This window comes from Euwallacea similis, chromosome 2, assembly GCF_039881205.1.
Source record: "Euwallacea similis isolate ESF13 chromosome 2, ESF131.1, whole genome shotgun sequence".
Taxonomy (NCBI): domain Eukaryota; kingdom Metazoa; phylum Arthropoda; class Insecta; order Coleoptera; family Curculionidae; genus Euwallacea; species Euwallacea similis.
This window is the reverse complement of record NC_089610.1, coordinates 5572153-5599960: the sequence shown is the minus strand read 5'-3', so window position 1 is coordinate 5599960 and position 27808 is coordinate 5572153. Positions and strand designations below refer to the sequence as shown.

General features: G+C 35.8%; 4 protein-coding genes across 8 annotated transcripts in view; 1 reads left to right on the top strand and 3 right to left on the bottom strand.

Moving 5' to 3' along the window:
- Positions 1 to 27808, bottom strand: part of LOC136415717 (succinate dehydrogenase assembly factor 2-A, mitochondrial-like) — a 115556-nt gene that overhangs the window by 7062 nt on the left and 80686 nt on the right. The window lies entirely within an intron of this gene.
- The window catches only part of Uck (Uridine-cytidine kinase), a 112330-nt gene that overhangs the window by 7062 nt on the left and 77460 nt on the right, over positions 1 to 27808 (bottom strand). The window lies entirely within an intron of this gene.
- On the top strand, positions 207 to 24799 carry bif (bifocal). Of its 5 annotated transcripts, none has more exons than XM_066400284.1 (12): positions 207 to 330; positions 855 to 1085; positions 9031 to 9349; positions 9402 to 9603; positions 9654 to 9850; positions 10516 to 10623; positions 11328 to 11598; positions 11650 to 11844; positions 11904 to 12807; positions 18025 to 18225; positions 22611 to 22746; positions 23210 to 24799. In XM_066400284.1, the coding sequence occupies exons 2-12, from the start codon at positions 984 to 986 to the stop codon at positions 23404 to 23406; spliced, it is 2832 nt and encodes a 943-aa protein (XP_066256381.1). In that variant the 5' UTR covers positions 207 to 330; positions 855 to 983; the 3' UTR covers positions 23407 to 24799. The 5 variants fall into 5 exon arrangements, with proteins under 5 accessions (XP_066256381.1, XP_066256390.1, XP_066256372.1 ...); XM_066400293.1 differs by having other exon boundaries at positions 211 to 330; positions 858 to 1085; XM_066400275.1 differs by lacking the exon at positions 207 to 330 and having other exon boundaries at positions 749 to 1085.
- Positions 24789 to 27636, bottom strand: LOC136415652 (recQ-mediated genome instability protein 1-like). Its single transcript, XM_066400354.1, has 6 exons — positions 27341 to 27636; positions 26996 to 27186; positions 26641 to 26805; positions 26456 to 26585; positions 25135 to 26219; positions 24789 to 25070 (listed from the first exon to the last, which is right to left on the bottom strand). Exons 1-6 carry the CDS (start codon positions 27504 to 27506, stop codon positions 24963 to 24965), a joined length of 1845 nt encoding a protein of 614 aa, XP_066256451.1. The 5' UTR covers positions 27507 to 27636; the 3' UTR covers positions 24789 to 24962.

Below are 27808 nucleotides of genomic sequence, written 5' to 3'. Positions count from 1 at the left end.
GAGTAACCTCATTAGAATTAGGTTATGTGAATGTTACCTCACAATGACAGTCTCAAGAGCTTTTTCATACAAAAAAAATCCAACACTACGCAACTTCACTAGTTCAGATTACACTTTTCGACGTTTGATGAAAGAGTAATTGTCACTTGTATAGTTGACTGTGGCCATGAACATCAATGACAATGACATACTCAATAATAATAAATCAATAAACAACAATAATGAATTAAATTTAAAGTTCAAAGTGATAAATTAAAGATTCCAATTACATATTAAAATTAATTAATAATTCAAATATCACTTTTACTGCGACAAATTTGTCATTTGGAGGTAAATATAATTTATTTTTAAAAGTTCCTACTCCCAACATTAATGAAAGTCAATCAAAGAAAGTTAAATGCCACTAAAGGTGATTCCCATTTGGAATAATTGATACAATTTACTCTGACAAATAATCATAAATTTACATAATTTCTTTATAATTTTTTGCTATTCCTTCACTCTCCCCATACATGTTTGAGATTTAAAATGCCAATACTATAATGCATGAACCACAAATATCCATTCAACTATTAATAGAGAAAGTAACAGAATTGTTTATTTGCACCTAACAATTCACGTGTAAGTCCAGGGTTTAACGATTATCCTTTATAGAATGTGAAGATTTAAACTGATTTTTATCTTGCCACTCGCATAACAGCTCAGATTGTTGTGGCATTCGTTTGCTTCTCTAATTCAATAGATAATAGTCGAATTGGATATCAGTGAGGCCATCAGTTTTGTTAAACACCCATTAAGAATTGTATAGGTTAGCAACACATTTATGAGGTGTTTTATAATTGAACTTGTTTCAGCAGTTTGGCTATAGGCTCAGGTCTTAAGGTATGCATAAACTTCAACCTGTACCATCCAAATTTCCTTGTTGGGCTTGGAGTTGTTTGTTGTAAGCTGCCAAAGTGGTTTTTGTGAGAGGAACTAGGGATATGGCCTCTGTGATAGTGAACAGTCATTCACCTGGAAGTGATATTCCGCAGTGGAAGAAAGACCTCATAGCGAGGTTAAAGATTCAAAATAAATCAAGTGAGGTAAGTGGTCAAGATGAACTGGTTTTATTTTATTTACTGAGTAGTATCACACTTGAAACTTGTGAAGACTGTGAGGTATGTTATTCATGACATACTTGAGTTTCTCAACAAATAACTTAAATTATTATAGTTTTGATATGGTTTCACTGATTGAACAACTTTCACATATAAACCCCGCTAATGATTTTATTATGAATTTTTAAGTAATAGGAACACTTTTATCCAGTTCATTCGGATCTATAAAAAGACAATTGTATTGTTTGTTGATCAAATGGCGAAGGTGTAGTTTTTCATTGTTACACTAAAATAGTCGTTGGCGAATTACAACGATAACTTAGACTAAGCATACAATAAAAAAATTGACAATAAATCCATAGAATTAGCCCTCAATACTAAGCCGCACAAGTGCAATGCTCAGATTATACCTGTAATGTGCCGGGTTGGAATAACTATACGCGAGTCAAAAATATAACACTTTATTAACTTCTCGATAATACAAGAGCGGGAGCGAGGCGTAAAGACCCTTTTTATGTAAGTGTTTTGTGAAGATAAGTCTGAAGGTTTCTGCTGGACTATATCTTAACTGCTTGACTGCCCTATTTATATAAATGATATCTACGTGGACTTTGCCAAAGTACATCAATAAGGGTAGTTTGAACCTTAAACAGTACTGAGACTTTGAGTCTCAGCTAATTACAATTTGATGGGTTGCTTATATTAGACAAAGGAATTGTGTTTCTACGTAGACATACATTCTAATTAAGTTCTAATATTGTCCTTAGGTTTCCATGAGAAAATAGTACAAGAAATAATGTAAGAGGTTAATACATATATGATATAATAATACGTATGCGTAAGCCGGGGTGCTTTACATACCATTTATATGTGATGAATAATAATATATGTATTCCATGCTACAATTTGAAAGTTCAAATCGGCATAAGCTACCCGACCCACACATGATCCTTTATGGTGGTTAGTTTAATGAACGTAGGCTAGTCTCGTTTTTACTACCCATACTGTATTTTTTTATCATGACCTAATGATGTAAATTTGTGGATTATTGTTCAATCGATTTCTTAGAGTTGGTGACACACTGTGCTAGTTGTAAGAAGCTAATAAAATAAGTACAATAAGCCGAAATATTGAGTTGAAGGTTACTGTAAATGCATAAAGTCAAAAAAGGCAGAGTCAGCGTAATTTACGTATTTATACAAAAACCAAATATTGAATAAATTAGATACGGAGTATTAGACAACTAAGTGGTCGTCGTGCATTATCAGTTTATGAGTAATCGGAAAAATAAATAAAGTAATTTTAGTGTTGATATTTTTTAGCTCGAACTTTTGAGTCTTGATAATTTATATATTTCTCAAGAATTTGATAAGGAGAGTCGAGTCATCAGTAAAAATTTGTATTTATTTACCTAATTATATATCATCAGATTCTACATGAGGTGCCCACATAGTAATAACCCCAGGTACCGTAAAAAGCCCTGTCGTTTTTTTTAATCTCATGTTTACACGCTTACAATTTCTATACCATTATGATAAACAAACCGGGTTCATTTAGGACTAATAGATGTTTGTTTTGTTAGTAAACAAGGTCATCCAAACTTAACCCAGTTAATATTCTGAGTCCAAAAGAAATTTATTACGATGATCACGCTGGAGACGTAAACTCATTAAGTTTTACTTTCCGAGTATAAACTAGGCTTAAAAGCTACAACGACAGCAAGTAAACTGTAGTACGTGTTTGAAAAAGATGCCCTCTAATGTCGAAAGGCACAATTTTGATTTTCAAAATTTCGTAACGGGGATAAACCCCTCATGGATGAATTTCGAAGTGAAAAACCGGAAATTATCGATCATGGCACTTTGACCAAAATCATTGAGGCTGATTCACAACAAAACAAAACCAAATTTGTGCAGAAATAACTACATAGCTGGGTGGTTCAGAAACCACCTTCATCAAATTAGAAAGACAAAAAAGCGAAATAAGTGGGTTCCTCACAAACTGACCGACCACAATCGGTAGAATCGCTTGTACATGGTGTCTGGACTAAAAAAAATTAACTATTTTTTGATTGGATTATCGCACAAGATGAAAAATGGGTTTTGTATAACAATTATTGCAGATATGTAGATATTAATATTTGATAGAACCCACGAAAAATCGCGCCAATTTCAATCTTCTCTTATTAATACAAAAGGCTTGTTACTCCTACAAAAAAAAAACTCACGTCCTCATACGGCAAAGATCACACAGGAAAAATTGTTAACGATTGGTTGAGAGATTATACCTCATCCGTCATATTCTCCTGATTTGTGCCTTTCAAACCATCACCTGTTCAGAGTGCTGGACAACAATTTGTCAGGAAAAACGTTTTCGAACCGCAACACCTTGCAAACAGCTTTAAAACATTTCTTTTTTCATCCAAACCAGCTGATTTTTTATTTAAAAAAAAGAATTCGGGATCTTGAGTTACGTTGAGAAAAGGTTTTAAAGAGCGAAGCTGATTATTTTAATGAATAGATGATATTTAAAATATTCGTTTGCTTTAGTCTTTCCTCATAACAAAACGGCAGGACTTTTTGTGATACCTGGTATATACTAATATTGGTACAACAGCGTCAATAATGTTAGCACGATTTCCTAATTTTAATCGTTTACAACGCGACTAATTAACAAAATTTTTAATTTTCTTATTTCTTTCAACAATATTATACCGGGTGATTTTATGGAAATATTTTACTCGTTGATTTAAGAAGTCTCGCCTTAACTTAAGAAATAAATATCCCGCTTAGTAATATAGACATGCGATGCTGTTTAGGCACGCGAAGAGCTTTATATGCTTATAACTCTTACAAAAAACTATTAGAGGTTCTTAAATGGTCAAGTGTTTGATAAAAACTTAATAAGAAGGCTCAAATCGGCAATACTGACATTGTAAAAATTTATAGCCAAGACCCACTTTTACTACTGAATTTCTTTTCACTCAAATTGCGTAAATGTTCGTCAGTTCATTTTATTGAGGTCTGTCTTATTTATTTAATTATTTTTTACGAATTATTGTTGAAATCTATAGAGTAGTGCAGGATTGAAAAAAAAACCCAAAATGCAAAAAAGTTGCTAAATTGCTCTAGGAATTCGAATTTCTTCAACTCCATGAACTGAAGAAACTAATGAACTGAAAGTAGTTCATAACTTCTCAAAATATAAGGAGCCACCCTGTACATTACGAAGGATGGCAATTAGGGGACAGTAACACGCATTTTATTACTTACGCTGTAATAAGGAATTAAAAAGTATATGAAAGAAAGCGCTTTCGACGGTCAATTGCTTTATAAGGTCAACAATAAATTAAATATTAAGTTGTATTATTTTTTATAAGGAATTTGGCAACACAAAACGATGCGTTCATCAACCTGATAATCAATGGTGTAGCAGCTGTCGATGCACTAGCCCGTGTTGCCACGTTCAGATCTTTGTATGTCTCCAACTTCTAATTGATAAATTACTACGGATTGATCATTGCCATTGACCTCAATAATATCAAAAAAGCATCTTTTCCATTACCAAATTCGCGTTGAAGAACGTACAGATATAGTTATTCGCCTTCTTCGGTTCGCGTTAGTGCCACGAAAATTCGGATTTATTTTTTTGGGGTTGCCAATCGCAGGCAATAGCATCATTTTGACTTGCGTCCTCTTGGCGTTTTGACAGGCGCGTAAGCGTTTTCAGAATGACGTCACTACTGGATTTGATCTCTATGGTTTAGTGTCATATTTAGATCAAAGAAGAATATTCCCTGGAGGATACTGTAGTAATTCTACCACGAAGATTATCAGAATGCGCAGCCCGCACTCTTCCCCTTAGACTGCGCATTTTTCTATGGTACTAAACAATGACGGTCACGCTAGAGGAAGTTAAGTCATCTCAACGTGCTTTAATGTAAAATTCGACATATCACTGAACGCTAGAAACGGGGGTATATGTCAAAATGACGTAAATAGAAGATCTGTTTTGATGAAATATTCTAGAATTTGACCATCACCACAGCTCTACTAAGGTTGCGGTCCATTGATTGATGCTATAAAGAATTCTCAAAACTCCCCCTCCTGCGACGACTTCCACGTAAATAAGTTCTTTTATGACTGCTCTCAATCGTCTAAATTACAAAAACCGACGCTGTTATCATCTAAACCATCTAACGCGACAACGTCGCATAGCGTTAGCGGTCACCCGAAGCGAAACCCAGTTCAGTTTTCCGGAGAACCAGCCAACCAAACTGGTATCCGAACCCAGCCGTACCACTCGATCGCGTTTCAGGCAGTACCTCTTGCTCCGGTAGCACCAGCACCGTGCTTGTTTGGGTTATTATTGCATTGGAGTGGCCTCTACTTTTTTTCGGTCGAGAACGATATGTGATGGTGGTTCTAATGGTTTATGCCTAGTGCCCCTGTCCGATATTGGATTTTTCAATTTTTCCCGAAGAAAATGGTGCAGGTAAGGCACGCACGTTGGTTCTTATATTAATATTTCGTATATTGATTATGGTTTTTTTATTTCGTTGAAATTATGTTGTGAAAGTCACTAGATAAAAATCATCATTTTTCTACACGTAGTTTAGAAATACATAATTCATCACAGTCATTATGGTTTAAATTTTCAAGCCGATTTATCGGTAGTGAATCATTGGGCGTACAGGAATCGATTCAGCTTAAAACGGCTAAAGTGGACTAATGTACTTTTCATGTATGTCCTTATCACTTCACGACTTCATATTCATCGAGCCTATCTGTCATATGTACCATGTGAATGGTGTCATCGCTTGAAAGATACATTTCCGTTCCTAATCGATTTTGCTATCAATTACTGATAGGATGCAGATAATATGAGTATCGAGAGCAGGTCAATGCTTATCAGTTGCAAGTAAATAAAAATTGAGTATTGGCAGATACCCACAAAAGGGTGGTCTAATAAGGTTTTAACACTTGAACAAAGGGTAGGCACTACCTGTGTTCGTATTTAAACGGGTTTGGCACGGTTTTTTGTATTTAAATGTGGCATTAAAGCTGCATGCCTGTGGGGGAATATAATAATCCTTAAAGATATTGCGCAATTGGGGTTATACAGGGCGTTTCAAAAGGTGGTGCCAAACTCGACTGGATTATAGAGAACATTGCGGTAGAAATTTTTCGCACATAAACCTCTAGTCGAAAATGCGCCGTTTTAAACCTGGAGCAATTTTTGTCCAAAAATATAATGTTTTCTCGTTGACGTTAAAAGATATAGATATTTAAGTGATTTTTATTACATTGAATGTTGATTGAAGGAAGTGCAGTACCGACCTTATGGAGGGCGATGTTGGATGGTAGATCAGGAAGAGAGGTGGATTTTGCTGGTCAGCGATTTTTTTTGCGGGTAGAGGGCAAACGATTCAAAATTTCGCCCAGGGCGTCAGACTTGCTAAGGCCGGCCCTGGGTTAATAATTCTTGTTTGATCAGTGTAGCTCATGGTTTGTTGTTCAAATTTTATTATCTCTGTTGATTGTTACTCTTTAGCGATATCTGTTAAGGTGTAGTTTCTTGTTGCGTTCGAGGTTCGCCTCTTGCTCAAGTAAAGTTAACCGAGTATTATTTATGCTTACTGAACAAGGGACCAAATATCGGTCTTTATTGAGTTAAATATATGTACTTTCTTCGATTTTATGCTTCTTTGATGATGATTCTTCGATAATGACGCGCAAGTATCGTTCCATTTAATGCTGTAGCCGCAGTCAAAGGCGCGCTGGCGTATCTTTCATCTATAAAATTATCTATTTTTAATGTAGTTTTCGGTCTTTAAATCCCTCGTTTTAAGATCGCGATAAAATTCCCCACATCCTCAAGGAATTTTACATATACAGGGTGTTTCATAATAATATGTAAAAAATTCAGGGAGTGAATCTGTGGATAATTTTCAGAAAAAAGAACCATATGAACATGAGCCCGTTTTCGCTTCCCGTCTGAAATACATGGTGACAAAAAAAATGCAAAAATACAAGGTAATAAAGACAATTCTTGGAAGCGAAAACGAAGTTCAGTGGTTCTAGTAGGTGAAAAACGGGTTCATATTATAGCTGTAATACTAACCTTAATCGTAAAACCTCACTGGAAATAATCCAGAGAATAGCCTTAGGTTAGCCTAAAAAGAATACAAGGTTTGCGGTAAAGATTTCTGTAGTTTTATTCATTTGCCTGATAAAAATTCATGAAGAGTAATAATTGAGAGGAATTGTCTTGCAGTCTCACAGTTGACTAATGAGTCCGGGAACAAAAACAATAATTGGTTTTTAAGTAATTGTATTTTAATTCGAAGAAAACCGTTCAGCCCCTGTTATTCGAAAATCTTTAAGGTATTTAACCTAAAAACATTGTATTTATTTCCCATTCTGAGCAAATTTACTTTCACTTTAATTTTAAACGATGTCGAGTCTCAAGCAAGAAAGTATTTTGACATAGTTTAAGCGACCATAAAAATATGATTTAACAATAGTAATCGGGATTACTTACGGGCGGGTAATTTTAGTAATTTTCTTTTATTGGAAAAATCGCGTTAACATGCAACGTTAGGTATTCTTGCGCATGCAAGGTTCGTTGGCCGTTTACTTGGTCGTCGCAAATAAACGTAGAAACAATCAAACAAAGAGACCGCAATTATTGTTGTAAACATTGAATTACATCGACCTCACAGTTCAGAAAATTTTAAACCGATTACTCTCATAATATCACGCTTTGTATGGATATCAATATCTTGCCAAGGATGAATTATGACTCATTTGCTTCATGCCTTTGAGATATTAATTAGTGTAAGTCAGTGGTTATGACGAGGATTTTTTTCACGAGGGAAATCTTCAAAAAACATTCGGTAGGGTGTTCTGGTGACCGGGTAGGGTGGGATTCCTCGAAGCACCTACGCATTCACCTAGGGGGATTCCTGTTGATCAAACCTGCGACGACCCAGGACTGTGGAACATAAGCATCAGAGCCGAAAAAGCGTGTGTGGATTGAGTTAGCTGTTTTTTCCTTGTTGTGTCCAGTTGTTAGTTTTCTTTTTGTTTTGCTCCTTAAATTTTTTTGGAGCTTTGTTATGGATTTTTTTCCTTATATTTTTTTGCCGTACCATTATGGAAAACGCCTCTTCAAACTTCTTGTATAGCTCGTTTCACCCGCTCTTTGTCCTTGACCATTGCGGTAACGACTTCGCTGCAATGGTCCCATTTTGATTTTCCCTCCAGCATTCCGTCAATTAAAGATTCCAGAGTCAAGGTCTCTATGCACACGGTAAACTCGTCCCTTTGTACTTAGAAAACGACAACGAAGAATTAACTCGAGCCAATGATTACATTTTGCAGGAAATTATGCTTTTTCAGTAAATTGTATCAGCAGCCTCAGCATACGCATCTACCTGTACGCCCATGAAGTCCGCCGCTCTGAGCCGTCGCCCAACTTGGCCCCCACAAGGTTGGAACTGGAATTACCTTCCACTTCATAGTGGCAGTTGATATCACCAAAAAACGAGATAATGAACATAATAACAAGATAATATTAAGTTTGCACTCATTGTTTCGGCATTTCCCTAATTCCCCCTTAATTTATGGTATTAAGATTAGAAAACTAAAAGTTATTTATATTCGACTCGGCTTGCAGCCGAAAGAGTCGAAAACTATTATGGGCACATTCTTTTAGCGCTCACCGTAACTATGCTTCACCGATTTCGGTACAGCCATTAAACACATCTGACACCGGTTTTACCGTATTGTTGCGCTATTTAGTACATTCATGATTTTTAATAATTTCCGTTAATTTCGCCTTTAAAACGCGATTCCAGCTTACATAAGTAGTTATTAGAAACCGCTTCATAAACTCCGAAGGAATTCATGCTTCCCGTTACATGCAGGAACGCCTTTGGGTTGACCATCACCCTCCTCACCATCACATCCATCCCAAGGCACACATTGTGTGTCCGACTTCAACAGATGAGTTCAGCAAAGGCCGGGAGTCCCCCGGGTCTTCCGACTCTGAGGATCTGCATTACGGCCCTGGAATTGTCAATCGGTTGCGAAACAAATACTTGAGTTTGGCTTTAAGGGAAAGCAACCCCAGACCTACGATCTTGAGGAAAGCCACCAGTTTGGAGAATTTATTGGACGATGATGCGGGCCACGATAGGGAGAAGGAGGAGATGTTCGTTCGGAGGACCGGCGGTAACGAAAGCGGTAAGTCTCCGGACTTTCAAACTATAAACATATAATTTTCTTGGGGAACCAGGAAGCAGATATAGGTCCTCTAGTCGTCACCAAGAAACTCTGAAACGCGCTCGATCTGTCGAAGTCATATCGCGAGCTAATCACGAAGATGAACCTGCCATGACTTCGTCGATGACGACTAAAATCAACAACAGACAGTCCTTGCATGAAGATATGCTCAAACATTCCAACGACGAGAAGCCGATTTTGATTGAAACCGCTAGGTACTGGATATTTCGAAGCTGAAGGGTTGGTGCTCATTCATGCATTGTAGGTCTTATAAGAGACCCCATTCTGTCGAAAGTAACGGTGAAGAGGTTGGCGATAAATTCTCGAGGAGAATGAATCGACCTAAACGAGTACCGCCTCTGCTGAATGAGAGGGAAAAGCCGCCCGTGGACGTTGTTAAGCATACGAAAATGCTGTTTGAGAAGAGGCCGGAGACGCGTACTAAAAAACCTCACCATACTGGTAAGTTAAAGATTTGTTCGTCCACGTGAAAAAATATAGTGTTCAATACCAATTTCTGGTTTGCTATGAACACCAAAAACCTTCCTTGTTTGCAGCAATCAATTATACCTTAAAAAAGTGTGTTCAGTAATTATTGATATAAGTCATGCCCAAGTCGGAGCTTCGCTAGTGAATGACATCAGTAACTGAAGTAGCTATTGAGAGTTTAGGTAATATACCAGAAATGTTATCAGTGCTTATTATGTTAACATTTTTTCGATCGTTTGTGCATTGATAATTTGTATTTAATTCAAAAATTGAACTAAAACATCAGTAAAATAAATGAAACTCAACAGAATTAAACAAACAGTCCAAAAATAATTTGAATTATGAGAAAAAACCGTTGTTCCATGTAGGGTTGTAGAACGCATCGAGACGATTAATTTGAAATGTTATTATGCCAATTGTTCCACGTCTTCCTGAGATATCGGCGTTTAAATTTTGAAAACAGGCAAGAAATGGGTACCTTCATTCTTCGAAATGCTCAATGGTACCAATTATTTAATCATTCCTTTCTAGATATTAATTGTCGTTTTTTTTTCAATTTCCTGCCCCTTATGGAAAATTAGGAAAAATAATATACAACCTTTTCAGCTTTAGTGACGCTTTTCTCTCCTACTTTTCAGGCGACGTTGCGGCTAAGATAAGCAGTTTTAACAGTCTAATCGTTAAAAGTAAATTAGCCGCTAAAGCTCCATGGAGAACTATAAAAATAGTAAAGCCTTCTCCGAACGGTAAAACTTCGTTCATATAGTGCGCCCTATATGTGACTATTAATCTTGTTACTAACATTCATTCACAACCTGTAAAACAATAATACTTAATATTTACGACGTGTCTAGCGTAAACGCTTCTAACGACAAACACAGAATAACTAATATGTTGGTTAAAGGGGCACCTAATTGTGTTCGTAAATGGTGTGGAAAATGTGAACGTTACATTCATATTTTTTGTTTAGATTTAAGGAATTTATGTGCCTATTTTAGGTGTTACTTTAAAAATTAAATTAAATTAAATTCACGTTTCAACTATTAAAATTAAACGTGCAGAAGAGGGTGGTGCTTTATACGAGACTTTTGCTGGCTGGAACACTGTTTAATAGAGTACGACGAAATTGCAGTCAGGCAGGTATACATGTAGCACTATTGAAAAAAATTAAGTATCACTATTCCTACAGGATGTCTCAAAAGAAGTTAAATTATTTCATTTAGAACTTATGTCGTAAAGTTATGAATTAGTACAGCTTAAGTCCCTGATAAGATGCCCCTTACCTGTATGTACCGATTTTGCCGTACAAAGCACCAGTCACTGATATCTATTAATTCAAAATAATGCAGCTCATCAGTCAATTTTGAATTACACAACATCTTAATCTTAATCTATTGTTGTTAATCGGTAAAAATTGCGCCAGATCAAAATCGCCTCTGTTTCATTTTAGGCGATGTCGCAGCCAAAGTAGACAGTTTCAACGACATCATAGTGAAGAACAAAGTAGCTTCAAAAACGACCAAACCAACGATAAAAACCTCCAAACCAGTACTGACTGATAAAAGCAAAAGTAATACTCATAATCATATTCCGAGGCCCGTGGCCAAACCAATAATTTTAAGCGATGAAATTTCCAAGCCCAAAACGTTGGAACTCTCTTCTCCCAGACAGGAAAAGACGGGTTTCAGCAGTTTGCCTAGTCCCATTCCTGATGTGTCGAGGTAAGTGCGTCTTGGTTGATGTAAGTTCGCATCTGCACTGATAATATACAGGGTGGACAAAAATCAGGACGGAAGTGATCCTAGACATAACCCTAAGAACTCGCTTTGCGAAACGCCGGATTTAATTTTAACCACTAGCCCCATTCCCAAGATATCGTCGCCTACTTACAGAAGGAAGAGCACCGAGAGTTTCATCAATGAAGAGATAAATCGGTCTTATGGGGGCCGCGCAGAAGCCACTAACAAGTACGCTGCTTCTTTCTGTTAAAAAAAAAAAGTAATTTTCATTGATTTTTTTGTTTCAGATACATCAGTCCCCTTCACAGCCCTACGAAGTCTCCCACATACCTCAAACCTTCATCTCTCCACTTTAACAGAGACGACCCCGACGCCCTTGGCTTTAAGATGATTTCCCCAGTATCACAGAACAACATCACAAAAAGTTCTGCCACTTCTGTTTACAATTTTTTGAACTCCGACGTTGATCAGACGCACCTGCCTTCGATCAGAAACGGGACCACTTACAGAACTTCAGTTTCCGAGTCGCCAAGTTACACTAGCCCAACCAAGGGGAAGACTGGCCTCACCGCCTTCGAAATTGAGAGAAACTTAAAGAACGTCGCAAAATCGGTTAAGAACGAAGAGTTAAACGTATCGGATAATAAGAAGCAAGTGGATGGAGTTGAGGTTTCTAGTCAAAACAGCAAATCAGAAAAGGACGGATCTAATGCTCTGGAAAAATCCGACAGTCCCGTCAGTAGATCTCCGAAGTCCCCTAAAACAGGCGCGAATTGGTTCCAACCTTCATTCAAGCTCAATAAAGTTAACAGTGAACCTGCGGTTAGTGTGGAGCAAGCGAGTGCCAGTGAAAAGTTACTGAAAGATGATTTCAAAGGTCCAGATGTTGTGAAGTCCGAGAATGTGAGTACGGTTGCTAGTGATAATGCACGTGTCAAGCCGGTCGAAGTAGTGGTCGAAAAGGTTAATCGTAGTGCTTTGAAACCGGTCCAAACCAGCAATAGTGCCAGCGGTAGTGTCGCGAACACTTCGGATGTCGAGGACAGGCCCATCAAGATTGTGGTGCCCAAAAAGACTAAGAGGAGCGAGGAGGCCACTAGTGCAGTGTTTAATTTTACCACGAGGACTGATGTTCCTGACTATATTTCAAATGATACGAGTAGAACACCCAGTAGACCTGTTATGCCAAAGGTAAATTGCGTTTGTTTTAAGAAGTATTTAAAAGTTGGGATTCACAGAGGCTTGTATGGTTCACTTTCTAGAAATAGGAATAGGAATCCCAAATCGACTGCTTTTCTCGTTTTTAATATACTGACGAGGGTTAAATTTTATTTATTTATTAGTTACTAATGTTGCAGAACACCGAGCTCTGAGACGCTAAGATAGTTTTACCTTTCGTAAGGTCTTTATTTGCTTACTGAATTAGCAATCCCCAGAAGGTTTTGCTTTGGGTCTGACTGCACTACTGACTTAATTTAATTACAAAGCAACCCGGTTAAAAATGCATATCTTGGACGTTATGCCAGTTAAGCAAAAAAAGGTTTCTTTACGCAGATAACTTTTGAACATATTTTCGTATATACAGTGTCTGTTAAAGCTGGACAAGAGTTTCGTATAGATTTTTCGCTTTAAATTTTTAGATAATCGATTTCTAAAGTAATTTTTATAGTTTGTGTACTATTAAACTGAATTTCTATTGCATTTTTTTCCATTTATATAACTCCTTTTCTTAAAAACTAATCTATCGATTTTAAATCGCATTACTCCATCAAATGTAGTCTTGAAGACACTTTAATTTGAAGTGACACTCGCTGCATGCTTCAATTTTAAAAAATCGGCCCTTTTACGCTACCGGCGACGTAAACAACATTTAGAGAAATAAACAAAAGTAAAAAGATAGTATTTTTTTGTTTTTTTAATGCTGCTTTTGAATTTTAAGAAAATACTAATTTGTTAAAAAACTAACAGAGGGGCGAGGGGTCAATTTAGAGCCGCACTGTCGACTAAAATCTAAACTATTTCCATGCACTTCTATGCAAATTAGAGAACTAATATTTTCTTGTCTTTTTGCAGCTATTTAAAATAATGCAAATCGAGACTTAGCTTTCTCGTTAATGGTTCATCCGTAACTAAAAAACGACACAGTATAATCTACAGAAATACAAGCATAAATCGGTCCCTTTTTAATAATTAATTACCACTTTCAGCACTAGGCCGTAAAGAAATGACAAAATAAACTACTAGTTTTATAGATTTGCTAGCTTTAGGCACACTTTCACAGGAAAGTTAAAAGAAAATATTTGTTTTAAGATTAATCTACTGCGATATACTTTAGAAGTTTTGTCAGGAGATAATCGGTGTTAATAACTAATTTATTAAATAAATTTATGGAGGATTTATGCTGACAAAATAAGAGATATAAAGCAATTTATGCGTTCATAAATGAATGAGTATGTAGATTAGCAGAAAGGGACAGAGAGAAATAATTTTGCTACTTGGTGCCAGCTGCGTGAAATTAATTGATGTCTTGTTTATGTTTTTGATATTTATAAAGTATGAAAAAATCAAAGCTCAAATAAATTTTACATTAAATACACTGCTGAAAATAATATGAGGAACAAGCATACTTTTAGCTATAATCTTTATATAATGACATTAATTCACATAAAATTTCTTTAGTTTCTCGTGTTACCACTTCGAACGTTAATAATAGTACCACAACGTCTTGGAAAACTCAAAATTACTATATCTATAGCGTCTTCTGATAAAAGTTACCACTACTCCCTGAGGATGTTCTGAAAAGCCAAATTGCTATGAACAGGGGCCATGAGTGGATTGAGTTGCCTTTGCAGCATGTTTCATACATACTTTGTGGGGTTCAAGTCGGGTAATTGTGGTGGCCAATTTATAAGAGTTACATTGTTATCTGTGAACCAACGCATAGTAGCTGGCTAAACAGTTCTGGGTCAGCAGCATATGCCAAAGGAACAACAGGTTCGAATGTATTGTCTTGGTACTGCACTTGGTTCAGCGTTTGTGGCAAACAAACGAGCTCGTTCGCTGATGCAATAATTTACACCCCATACCACTATGGAACCTCCTTTATAATTATGAATTTCCTGAAAATGCCTCTCTCGTTCTAATTGCCCTGTTTCACGCCAAATGCCTTTAGGTACCAGGTCGAAATCCAAACCGTGACTCTTCTGTGAATAACACAATGGCCCGTTCTTCAATATAAGAATTTGTCAATAATTACTTTTGTTCCCTAGATTAATTTGATCAGTGTATTAAGTAGTTCTTATTACTGACCAGGCACAGCTTGCTGCCAGACACCTCTTTAGCTGTGATTCCCACGTTGAATCGCTAAGCTTTTACCGACTTTAATTTAAAATTTGGCACATTAAAATAAGATATTAAAAGAGAAAAACTTGTAAGTTTTATGGTTTTTTGCCGATAGTCAATCACCACTATTAGCAGCAACAAAAATGCCTCTTTTCATGGGTGACTGAGTGCACTATCGAGCAACAATTGACTAGTCAAAAGTATATTTTCCATTTGATTAATAGCGTCAGGCAGCGAGATAAATCTCATAATCGATTTTGGCGCAAAACACATCCAACCTTGCTTAGAATAATTGAAGTTGGCCGCTGAAACTTTCACCAATCTGCATTTTTCTTTTCTACAGTAACGTAAAAAAAAATAAATATTCACAGCTACAAGAAACTGCTTAATAAGTCGGATGTTTTATGGAAATAAATTGAATTGTTTCTGATTTGATTAGAAAATCAATTGATTTTCTCGGGTAGTTGAGAATGTAACCGCGGCCGAAGGTAATAAAAGTATTGCGAGAACTCAGTGCAGCGTGGAAATAGTAATAATAATTGGTCTTCAATTCACTGTCGGATAGTTTCATGATGGTTATTACTTTGGAAATTTTTAGTGTAATTAATGCCGGTTTTAATGAAGGTTGATTGGGATTTTTTCAAAGGTCCCGAGGGGAAGAAATCGGTGAAACGTTCCCGAAGAACGGCAGCAAAACCACAAATGGGCCAGTTAAGGCTTCGAATGAAGTTTAACAGCAGTTGCGGACACCCTGTGTAATTTTCATGAAACTTTGCAACCTTATGGAGATTCGGGAATTTTCCCTTTTTTTTTCACCCAAAAACAACAATTTTCTAAAAACCCATACTCCATCTTCGAGCCGGTCTTTGTGCATAGTAAGATGATTCTTAGACAGCGGTGTGGCCGGGCCATAACCACATCTCAATGGATTATTCACTATTTCTGCAAGAATGAGCGCTTCAATGACAACTTGACCATAATCATGCCCACGATCGACCGCCAATTTTTATTAAGGTTGCAGAGATTATCGATCGTTTAGCCTTAAGGGACCATTCACTATAATTACTCTTATGCATTAAGCCCATTCCTCCTAATAATAGCAATTTTATAGGAGGCTAATCTTTCCAGAGAGAAGTTCTAGTATTTTCGTATGGTGACATGGGGACATGAGGTAAACCAGGTGTCTGCATGGATTAGACTACTGTAAAAAGAACATGTTTTAACGGTTATTTCTTACGGCATCTCGAGGCAATTAACTCGGTTAAAAAGTACGACGTTATCGAGAACTGTTCAATTTGCTTGGCGTTGCGTTACTTTTATCTCCACGTTTTATCTTTAGTATTGTTTCACAGCCGCTAAACAAACTTAATACATAATAAAGCGACTTTGGTTTGATAACCTTCATTAGGTGCTCACTCTTCAGCCAGCAGCAATCTGAAGCCAAGAGGAAAACAATATGATGGACAAACCATTGCTCTAAATATGTTCATTTTTTCCGTGTTTTCTTTTGGGAATAGACACCAGTGCGCATTATTCTCAGTTAAAACTGACTGAAAATAAAATTCGTCCTTTGCTAAAGGCTCTAACGAAAACCCTTTGCTAACGTTTCAGTAACAAATCTGTTCCGGGTTTCAAAACATGGAAAATGAGTAGAAGAACGATAGTCCGTGGCAAAATCTGAAATCTGTGAAACACTATGAAATTTTCTCAATTGCTGAGAAATACTACTGGCAAAACAGTGTCCTGTCCAGTCTAACCTGCACTTTACCTGGAAGGCAATTTACCGGGAAACCACCAAACTAACCAGTGATCTTGCCCTCATTTCAGTGTTTCTACAGATTTTCCAATTGATAGAGAGAAATATCGAGACATTGATTTTTCGGAATGGAATAAATACGTGACTTGAACGAAAAATTATAAGCTTATTTGAAATGAACTCATTCATTTTCGCTCAATTCACTATGAAACTCCAATCAGAATAACCGGTAAAAATTGCGTTTATCGTAAAAATTAAACCAAACAAAGGTGGAAAAGTGGATTGAGTCGTTTCACACACAAATAGGCGCTGTTAGAGCAGTGGAATGCACACTATTCTCAATTAACTGAGAATAACATTCGTCCTTTGTCCAAGGCTCGAGGGAACACGTGAAAATCTAAAATTGTCAAGAAGGCTTTGAAAACAAAACAGTAACACTTTGGTTGTCAGTATTAATGGTGTCTCCGCGGTTCTCCCCGTTTCACTCTAGAAAAATATCAAATTTGAAGCAAAAATATGAAAAAAAACTCAGAAAAATTTATAGACTTGAAAGATAATTTTATCTAAAGTTAATTTGTGCCGTATAAGATTGTGTCAGGTTGAAAACAGGTAAAAATTGCTCTTTTAAAATTCTATTTCGTTTGGCACCACCGGGAATATCCTATCGTTTACTTTCGGGTCTCCGAAGTCGCCCGATGATCTAAAGCTAAAAGATATCGGATGAGTTCCGAAGACGGTGCCAGATTTGTCACTGTGACGTTAGCAAGAATTTCCCTTCGAGCCCTTAGAATGTTATTCTCAGCTAGTTTTAACTGAAAACAGTACGCAATTCCACTTCTACTTGTGTCTCAGGCATTACTCCCAAATGGAATGGAGGAAAAATGAATGAACCAGTTGCATCATCATAATGCTTAAATTGCAACACGTTGTTGCAATATGGTAATTCTTAAAAAAAACAACCATTACAGTCGCTTCACAGAACAATAATGGTATTGTTTTACATTTCCTATTGTAATGGTCAAATGACTTTTACTGCATTCTTCACACTAATATAGACCTTGAACTAGTTTTTATTTCCTTTGTCGCAAGAATGTTAATTATTTCGTAGCTTTTGCATATTCCTCAAAAAAATAATTAATGCGGCGATTAATAATCGAAAGAATGTAATTTTTAATGTGAATGCACGAAAAAAATTACTGAAGAGATCGGCTAAACGATGTGTGAGAATTACTCACCATGCAAAAGCCTCTGTGAACATTTCATGTTTTTTTCTTGCACAGTAAGAAGTCACTAAATGTTACACTTTCCAGCCTGATGAGCCGGGCATCAAAATCCTGCCAGATGCCATTTTATCCAACTATAAGGAGTTCCAAGAAATGTGGGAGGAAGATGAGTTGATACGGTCCCTGGAAGCTCGACCTCCTAGTCCTTGTGACGTCACATTTATCAACGATAACGTCCTCATCGATGGAAAATCTTCTCTGATACAACGATCGTGCAAACGGGTTAAGGTGAGCGTGTTTTTCGTTTCTCCGTTTGTTGATTAACCATAATTATTGGTTTACATATTTCTCCCTTCTGATGGTTGCTGATGTGTTTTTTTTTCTAATTTAATATTGTCGAATATCATGCTCGAATTAATCAATCCGCGCGTTGGTGCAATGCACAGAAAAGAAAGTTATTGTTTACGTTTCATTGAATCAGATAATTACTGGTCATTTATTTAATTAGTTTACATAATTAGGTAGACAGTAGAAGGTTAATCACTTTCGGTCGATTTCAACTAGAGTGAGATTTTTTTAGCGCCCATTCATAGGAACAGCTTCGCCTAAGTGCACAACTGCGTAGGAGGTATGTTATGTAAAACTGTGTTGTGTTGAGTGTTTCCATAAGGAAAAACTGCGGCTTCAGGAAAAAAATTGTAAGGAAGTTGTTTATATTCCATGGAGTCGGAGACAACATGGAATTGAAAGCAAACGAAAAAGCACAATGTTTACTTTGCAAAAAATACCTTGTTGATGCCTTGGGCCAGACTTGATACTGAAATGCCACAAACAAAAGAAAGAATCAATGTAAAATATCTGTCTCTGCAGGCAGAAACTCCTATGTACAAGGCATCAGTAAGTTCAAGACCGATCGGCCGCCCACATCTACTCTTTCAGGACTTTCAGTCAAATTCCAGAGATTTTGCTTTTTCTTCATTCAGAATATGCAGAAAAATGATGCTTCAATTTCCCAAATCATTGTTTTGGAAATAAATTTTGTGCCCTCAAATCTACATTCGCCGAATTACTTAGCATATCAAACAAAAACGCGGCCCCGAAAGGGGGGCACGCAGAGGAAGCGATTAGGTAGAAATTAGTCATGAATACTGAGGTCGATGATATAGTTTAAACGACCCGTTTCCTTCCGGTTGCGAAAATTGAACTTGAAATATTCATATAGAGTTGGTATTTCTTCGTATTCTTGTTCATTGGTGGGAATAGAAAAATGCAAACTCAGTGCCACTTTTGATCGGCTTTCGTGCCTTGGTCCTGCAACTATCAATGGATGAAAGGAAGGAGAGGCTTTTAAAGAACGTTACTCAAACCCCTAAAGAATTTCACAATCGTGGTTGGTATTCTTTAGTTATCTGCACACACAACTATGCTTCAAGGTTTAACATTAATTTATCAATTACGTAAAAAAAGCTGCCAATTTAAACTAATAAATCATCGATAAGGAAACATATGGCATCGATTTAATTATATTTCACTCTATCTGCGGTAGCGGGTAAAGGCAAATATTTACACAACTGCAACATATTTTGCATTCCATTCGAGCTAATGGATATTCAATTATTCTTGACATTTCCAATAAATTATATCACTGTGGAGCTAATAAGTGACTTTTAAGCACATTTTCGAACGCAAAAAGACGAAACTTCAACTCAGTAAAGGCAGTCTGACGCTGCACCGTATTTAGTATTCCAAATATTAGCCACTAATATCTGACATTAATTACAGGAAAGAATGTGCGGTGTGTGTTCAGATGGCCATCGAAATTTTCACTTTCTAATCCATTTTCCCAATTGGAAGAATCTAGGTTAATTTGAGTCCCATTATGTAGGTATAGTTTCATTTGCCTTGCGGAAACCAATTATTCAAGGTCTACACGTTCTGAACATATCACTTATTATAGTCAAGGAAAAATGTAAATTGAAAATTCTTGGTGATAAGGTAACAGATTAAAACGTATTGAACATGGGGAAATATGTTTTTTTTTTACAATCGCCGTGGAAGTAAGTCCGGGCAACGTAATTGTCTGCCGCATATATAAGTAAAACCAACACAAACAAATAGCATGCCGGAAAAACGCCCTGTACAGCTGTTTCCGTATAGATTTGTCCATATGTGAAACTAATGTTGAACTCCAGAAAAAGTAATAAATTCATCTCGTAGAAAAATGACATTCTCGGCCTCTGATTCTTACGTCGACGGCCGAGAATATGTGGCTTTTTCCACTAGACATAATATACTATTGTACTAGTATCGAAGGCCAATAAATAAGGTTTTCTATCATCAGCAAAAAACTGATAAGTTTTTGGTCTGCTTTAACGGCGCAAAGATCATGGGTTCGAATAAATCCAACATTCGTTCTCCTTACAACCCAGGAATGATTGTTAATCTATATAGGGTGAATCTAAAGTTGGGGTTTTCTTTTTAACGCGAAATAGACTTAAAAAAACAAAGCAACATCTTAATATAACATTTTTTCAAAATCTCAAAAACAACCGAAATATGCGAGTATGAAAAAAAGTTAAAAAGTATGGGATTTTAAATAACCAATTTTTTAACAGGTGAATAGTTCGTAATGAACTATTAAGGTGACCACCGAAATCATCAGACCTAAATCTATATAATTTTTTTCTATGGGATCATATGAAAGGTTTGATGTTTACGACTGAAATTAACATAGTGACAGAGTTACATGAAGGGATAGAAAACGCCACAGGAATAATTCGAGAAAAAAAGTCTCTTCTAACAGCATGTACCTCTTTTCTCACTAGGTGTATAATACATATTTAAAATAGTATATCCTTCATAGCTGTGGGAGTTGAAATCGCTGAACTAATATTGGACTATTTTGGTATTGTATTAGCACTGAAGTGTCTCAATGAGCAAACATTCGGCCAAAATATACCATTCTATAACACATTTTGAGTACCACACAATGTTCCATTGAAGAATATAAGGAAACGCGTTTAAAGAGCTTAAGTTGCCAATAAATACACTTATATGGTCAATAAATGAGTGTTATGTAGTCTAAGTAATTATAAGGAAGAACCATATGTGTGCTGTGTGGTAAAAGGCCTGATTGTATTTGAAAGTTGTCTATGACTGGCTTTTCGGTTGGCTGATTACATATTATATTATGGTTCTTCTATCTTTCGGTGTATTATATTATAGTTATAGTTCTCTTCATGAAGGTCATTACTCTGGGTTTATTCACCTATAGATTGATTGAGACCTTGTACTCATCAAGTAATTATATGAGTGCGCAAAGACCAATGCAAAAGAAAACCAGTTGCAGAGTGGAAAACGCGTGTTAATAGGGCTTATAATGTCTTGCAGAGATATTTATGTACACTGTAGTAGTACCTAATTGGATATTAACAGGGGGACTTAATTATTACTCTTTGTTAACCGCTCTATATTTATATTTAACTTTCATAGAGGCATTATTAAGTCAATTCTCTGCCTCATGTCCAGGTTAACATCGTTACGAAGGAATTATTAAGAAGTGTGGAATTGTGCCAGTTTTTCTTTTGGTAACGGTTGAGAGTACGGTATACCCATTCCGAAGAATAGGTCGCGAAGAACTAGTGCGTCACATGCATTAGATCGACGATTTTCCGGCTGATATTGGGAGAAATCAATTTCTCGGTAGAGCCCCAAAAATTTCACATTTACAAATATTAAACTGTTACATACTTTCATTTATCATTGGAAGAAGCTATAAAGCTCCAAAATTTCTGTTTGCGTCCATTCATTACACCTGTGTGTTTAATGTTTACAGAGTAGCCGTTTCACCATGGGGACCTCGGTAACCACCTACAATAGAAATTACTAACAGGAGAAAAGAAATAAAAATTAAGTTTGATAATTAATCTCCCTTAATCTGCGATTAGGACTATTTTAATAAAATTCAATACCTAATTTTTTTTTCAATTCATTCAATACCAAATTAGCGAACTACAATATTACGATTCTGTGGAGGAATTTTCTTCGCAGAAACACCGCGTCATTAGCATGTTATATAAAACGCAACGCTAATGGTTCGTAAACAAAAAGGCTCAGCTTATTACCCAAATGGCAAATTACAGAATTTCACCGCAACTATTTTTTTTTATTGCATTGCCAGCTTACGGTATTCTTTTTCGTAATTACCTCGAAGCAATACTATGGTCGAGGGAATGATTATTGGTTTTAGAAATAAGGCGAGTTTAAGAAATTTTTTGAACAGCTCACTGAGCATGCCAAAAGCTTTAAATCGCGAATCAGTTTTAACATGGTATAGAAGAGGGAAACCAAAAAACAATTTTTTTGTTTATAATTTGATGCATCAGTTCCATAAATAATGATCGTTTTTGCAGAGATTAAAATATCGCAATAAATATAGCGTTGATAAAACTCCTTTGATGATAACGTAAGCAATAAAGCTTATTGAAGGTTGAAAGATGTTATTTATCATATGCTAATATGGGAATTTACTTGCATTAGGTACATCGCGCTTTACCACATAACGTAGGTATTTATATTCATAAATGGCTCTTTTTGCTTAACTTAATTTTTTTAGAATAATGCTGCATGCTCTTCTTACCTCGAAATTAATCGATAAACTTTTTTCTTTTCAGTTAAAAATATCGTTTTTGGATGGGATTCCAGATATATATGAGTATCCATCGGAGTTATCCCTTCTTTTAGAAGAGACGCAAGTTCAGACGTTAGGGGGCACTGCTCAAGTTGGCCATACAGTTCCAGCACTTTCTGGTAAGTTTCCATGCGAAAAAATCCAAATCACTTAAGAAGTTTTTGCTATAAACCGACCTTCCGCTATTAAAAAAATTGTTAAATTAAATAATAGACGAAAATACTTTAGAAAACAACTTTACTTAACAATTTAGCTAGAAATTTTTAACTCGAAATGTTATTGAACGTATGCAATTCATGTAATAGTTTCCGAAATAAGCCACTGAAAATATAGCTCCAAGCGAGGTGTCTTTAATGGCCCTCAAAGGGACAACTTTTACCAAATTTAAAGGACCCTGCAATTATCATTGTTTCAGGATAGAATTAATGTTCACCTGTTAAAAACATCCAGTAGAACTAGAAATGCTCGTATATTCCCCACCATAAAATACGTTATTCAAAATCTATTTGGAGTTACACCTTTTCCTCTTTTATGAACCTTTGCGTTCTGAAATGCAATATAAGGCACACTGATTTTTTTTAGGTTCATCTCTTGCAACCTACACACCGAAAACCACAGAAGACTTTCAATTAGGAGTTTCAAAAAGTTTTCAAGACATTCCGGTAACCATTCCTAAGTCCGAAATGCAGACTAAAGAAACTGAAGCAGACGTAGTATTGGAAGAAATCGAGAAGCCGGTTCTGTTCAGTTCGGGCAGTACAAGTGATATACTTTTCTGAAAGACTGTTTTTGCTTTCCTACACAGGGTGTTTTTTAAACATGCGGCGCGAATTTAAAGGGATAACATATATCCGGAATTACTTCATTTCCGAAATTTAGGGTGTTGAAGTTGTTTTCTTCTGCTTTTCTAAAAATGATTAATGCGATTTAATTAAAATGTTTGCCGTCTAATAACAATATATCTTCTAGATATATCAGAGTTCAACTAAGAATTCCCAGAAAAGCAGTAACGCTCAGTAATTTTTGCATTTCTTATAATTATTTCGAATAGTGCAAGTAACAACAATACAACTTTTTTGTTTCTTGATGTTTTTTCGTATCTTGATTCGTTTTCAATATTAAAATCAAAATTCAAGTTCTTGCACCTCTCAACAAACTTAACTAAAAAGAATTAAATTAATGAAATTTAACGCTACAAAGTTACAAAAGTGGGTTAAAATTGCTACCACCGACTAGAATATACGAATTTGCTTATAAGCGGCTGCTCAATTGTTGCGAGAACACCGGGATTGTTTTTTAACACCCTTTATGAAAGGAAATTATTGGAAAAATGCAAAGTATTAATTGGTAAAAACATTCGTTGCAGTGATCCAATATCATTAAATCGCTCATTTAATACATTCCTCTAAGTGTTTCTTCGTTTCTTGTAGAATTTTAAATTTGCAGAGTGCTGATTATAATTAATACATCACCAATACTGCATATCACAGCGTTTCTATTCAGGGTTGGTATTTTGATAAAAATCGGATATTTTTATTAAGAATAGAAAATTAACTTTTATATCTTTTTTGGTAAATTTACTTTGCTTTTAGCATTTGAAATGTGGAATATTTAAGTTTCGCAGCCATAAATTTGTCAATGCGATAGATTTCGTTATTTAACCAATTTTTCTATTAAGTTTCTTGTTTTTCCTTTTTTTCTAGTCTTTTCGCTGATTTAAACTGCGCCTGCCTATATGATTTTAGCATCAGATCGTAAGTTCCAATTGAAAAACAAACTTTAGATCTGGACTTTGCACAATTCAGTATCAAATATGATTTTTTTTTTCAATTACATCGTTCCTAAAGTATACTTTGATGCATTCCTTGTAGGCGACATTTCTATTACAAAGTACATTATATTATTAAATACATATTGCACGCATAGATGTCCTGTATGTCAGCATTGCTTTAGCGTCTCAATGCGCGTAAAAAATAAAAGGGTATGCAGGGCAAATAATCGAAGATTAATGTTAGCGTTTTATACGTTTAAACGTTCCATGTAATTAATGTATGGATTGAAATATGGCTCATTGTGTGTGAAACATTTGTGTATCAGTGAAAGAAAGCTTGTATTTTATTTGTAACGCTAGGTATACTTCATTTTTAGAAATATACACACGTTTATTTATTATTTATTTGGTCTCATTTTATCTTTAAAGGACATTACTAGTATTTAAACAATGAGATGATTCTAAATAATACTTTTATGAGATTCTAGAATATTTACGACGGCCTAATGAAAACATTGCGAGCGTTAATTGTGCCGTTATAACTCGCTTTATGTACTACGATATCTACATATCAATAACGCTTACGACAACGGGGTGTTTTTCTCCTTTGGTAACCTGCACCTCTATTACGTTGTCCAGAGCAACTAATTTGCTGTGAATATTTCTGAGGACCTGGAGTATAAAAACGTATACATTTTTTTCCAAAATTCTCCTTTTGCTTAACAAATTAACTCACCCGAAAAAGCTCGTCCTTAACACTACTGTCAGAATTTACTGACAATTTTCTCAGATGCTCCAGCCGCTCCGCAGAACTTTCGGCGAAATTTTCTACGATCTTCGGATGAACCTGGACTATTAACTCTCCAGAAGCGTCCATCACAGATATGGTCAGATAATAATCACCGTCAACTGTGCTTAACTTGTCTTTAACACACTTAAACTTTACTTTTAACTTAAATTTCCCCTTGCCGATGTCCGGAATTAGAGTTTTTAGTTTTTCAATCTTCATAATATTAAATCTTGGAAGTTCTTGCATGCTTTTGTTACTCAAGGAATTAGTGCTCAACGACATACCTCCGGTTTTTTTAAGAGATTCACTGGACAACTCCAAAGGGACACGATCTTGAGACTTTTTACTTGAAAGCGCATGACTATTAAAAGGATCTTGGTAATCGCCAACATGAACGTTCGTTGTAGAGCAGCTGGGAGATTCTTTGTTTGCAAAAGTTAATTTGCTCTGGGCTAGTTTTTTAAAGGACCGGGATTTTAATTTCAATTCCGGGCTTCTCAACCTCTCTTTAAAATCTCTTACTACCTGCGTGCTGCAAGGCAGATTCGCCATTTCGTCATCAATACGGTCCAAATGCGAATCTATATCGATATTGTCGAAACTATCATCCAATATGATCACTTCTTTCTTAGCATCTTTGGAAGAACTTACTGCTACGTTTTGAAGCCCGTTTATCTTCATTTGCTTCTCTCTCGCATCTAACTGATCTAAGTGCTGATTAAGCAAGTCGTCGTCGATTTCATGTTCCTCGAACAAATCTGGAGATCCACAACTGCGGGAGATACTTTTTACAGGGATGTTATTTTTAAAATGAGTCACGGAAGTTTCCTCAAAGTCTTCTTCAAGTTCTCGCAAAAGCTCATCATCGATCTCGAATTCTTGATGGATTGCTGACTGTTGCTGCTGATTTCTGTTGAGATTCGAATGAGGATTTGAACTCCGAGGCGGGTTAATGTTGCCATTTGGAGGGGGGTTTTGGGGCGCCAGGCGATGTTGATTGAGATTTCTATTTAAGTCATTTTCAGTTTGTGCTGTAATGCGGCAGAAGGCAATAATTAAATGATGTTTTGTTGCAGAAAATTTATAAAATAAAATCTGTGGCCAAATTCCATGTAACAACCAAATTCAAGAGAGGCCAAGTGTAAAGTGAGAAAAAAAGGAATTTTAAGACACAAACAAAAGAAAAATCACCCAGAAGAAACAGAAACATGCAAAAAAAGGTACACAAATCAGGTAAAAAATTGGAGATTTGTGACTGGAGACTTACCATCTGGAACTTCCAACATTTTTTCATCAATGGTATGTGGTGTGGGATTTTCAGGCAACCCCAATGCCCTGGCAAGCACATTTTCAGCAGCATTCGAGACCATTATATCATCAACAGATCCACCTAAATTCTACAATACAACTACTCACAAATATCACACAGATTTTAAATGGTATAATGCACACCTTTATGTTGTTTGGCTCTAGCATTAATCTACCATTTCGTATAACCACCGGACCTATAATTTTAAACTTTGCACCCGGTGATAAATTAATACTTAGACATTCGATTGGTTTAAATTCCATTGCCTCCACTTCTTGAACACCATCAGTAAGAGTCAATTGTAATACCTATGAGAATTTAAGTCACTGTTAGATGAACATAATGTAGGAAGAGTGGAATAATAAGATGCAGAAAGATTAAATTAATAATTAAATTTAAAAAAGAAAATTAGAATATTGAGCTGTACTCCTCACAACAAATAAAATTCCTTAGTTTATATACTGATTTATTCAATTTGAATATTGCTAAAATTCTCACTCTTTTTCCAAAATCCTTTTCTATGTCGGTGTTCTTTGTCACATTATTTCTAATTCTTTGCAGTTGCCATAACTTCGGCTTTGAAATATCTATTATTTGCATTAGCTGTAGGTAATAAACGCCTGTTAAACTGTACTTCTTTTTAGAAGATATGTCTAAGGGCAAACACCTTATTTCTACTTCTCTCAGATCTAAAAAAATAAATTCAATCATTTAATACTTCATTAACAGCACAACTTCTTAGGTAACTTTTGTTCTCTACAAGTGTTAGTGTTAGAGAATTTTCTGGAAAACAGTAAATGAAATTCCTTAATTTTAGCTAGACAAAATATGTAAAGACATTACCCAACACCAACCACTGTTCATAAACCATATTTTGTAGATGTTGTAAAGTGTAATTCGGTGATAAATCATTTTTACACCAATCTATACAGCTTTCTAGCCATTCCATAGAAAGAGGAATTTGGAAGTTATCAAACATGCGCTTAATTTGGTCTACTTCGGATGGCATTGTCTGCCTTGCAGTTTACTGTTTGCATTAGATTTTCGCTTAAAAGTTAAGCAAATTAATAACGAAATTGTAATTTAATTTAACATTTGTAACATTTTTACTTTATATTTAGTTACGTTTTCAAAATTTGAGGTTATGTTCGTATCTCAAACTTTAACCTAAAACTATAGAGGAGAGAAAGAGAAAAAACATTTAAAAAAAAGTGCATGTGCACTCACACCTATCGAATAAACTAAATTGCTAAAAGTGCAATAAGCCACGTTGCCACTGTTACCGGTTGGAACAGAGGGTGTATCAGAGTG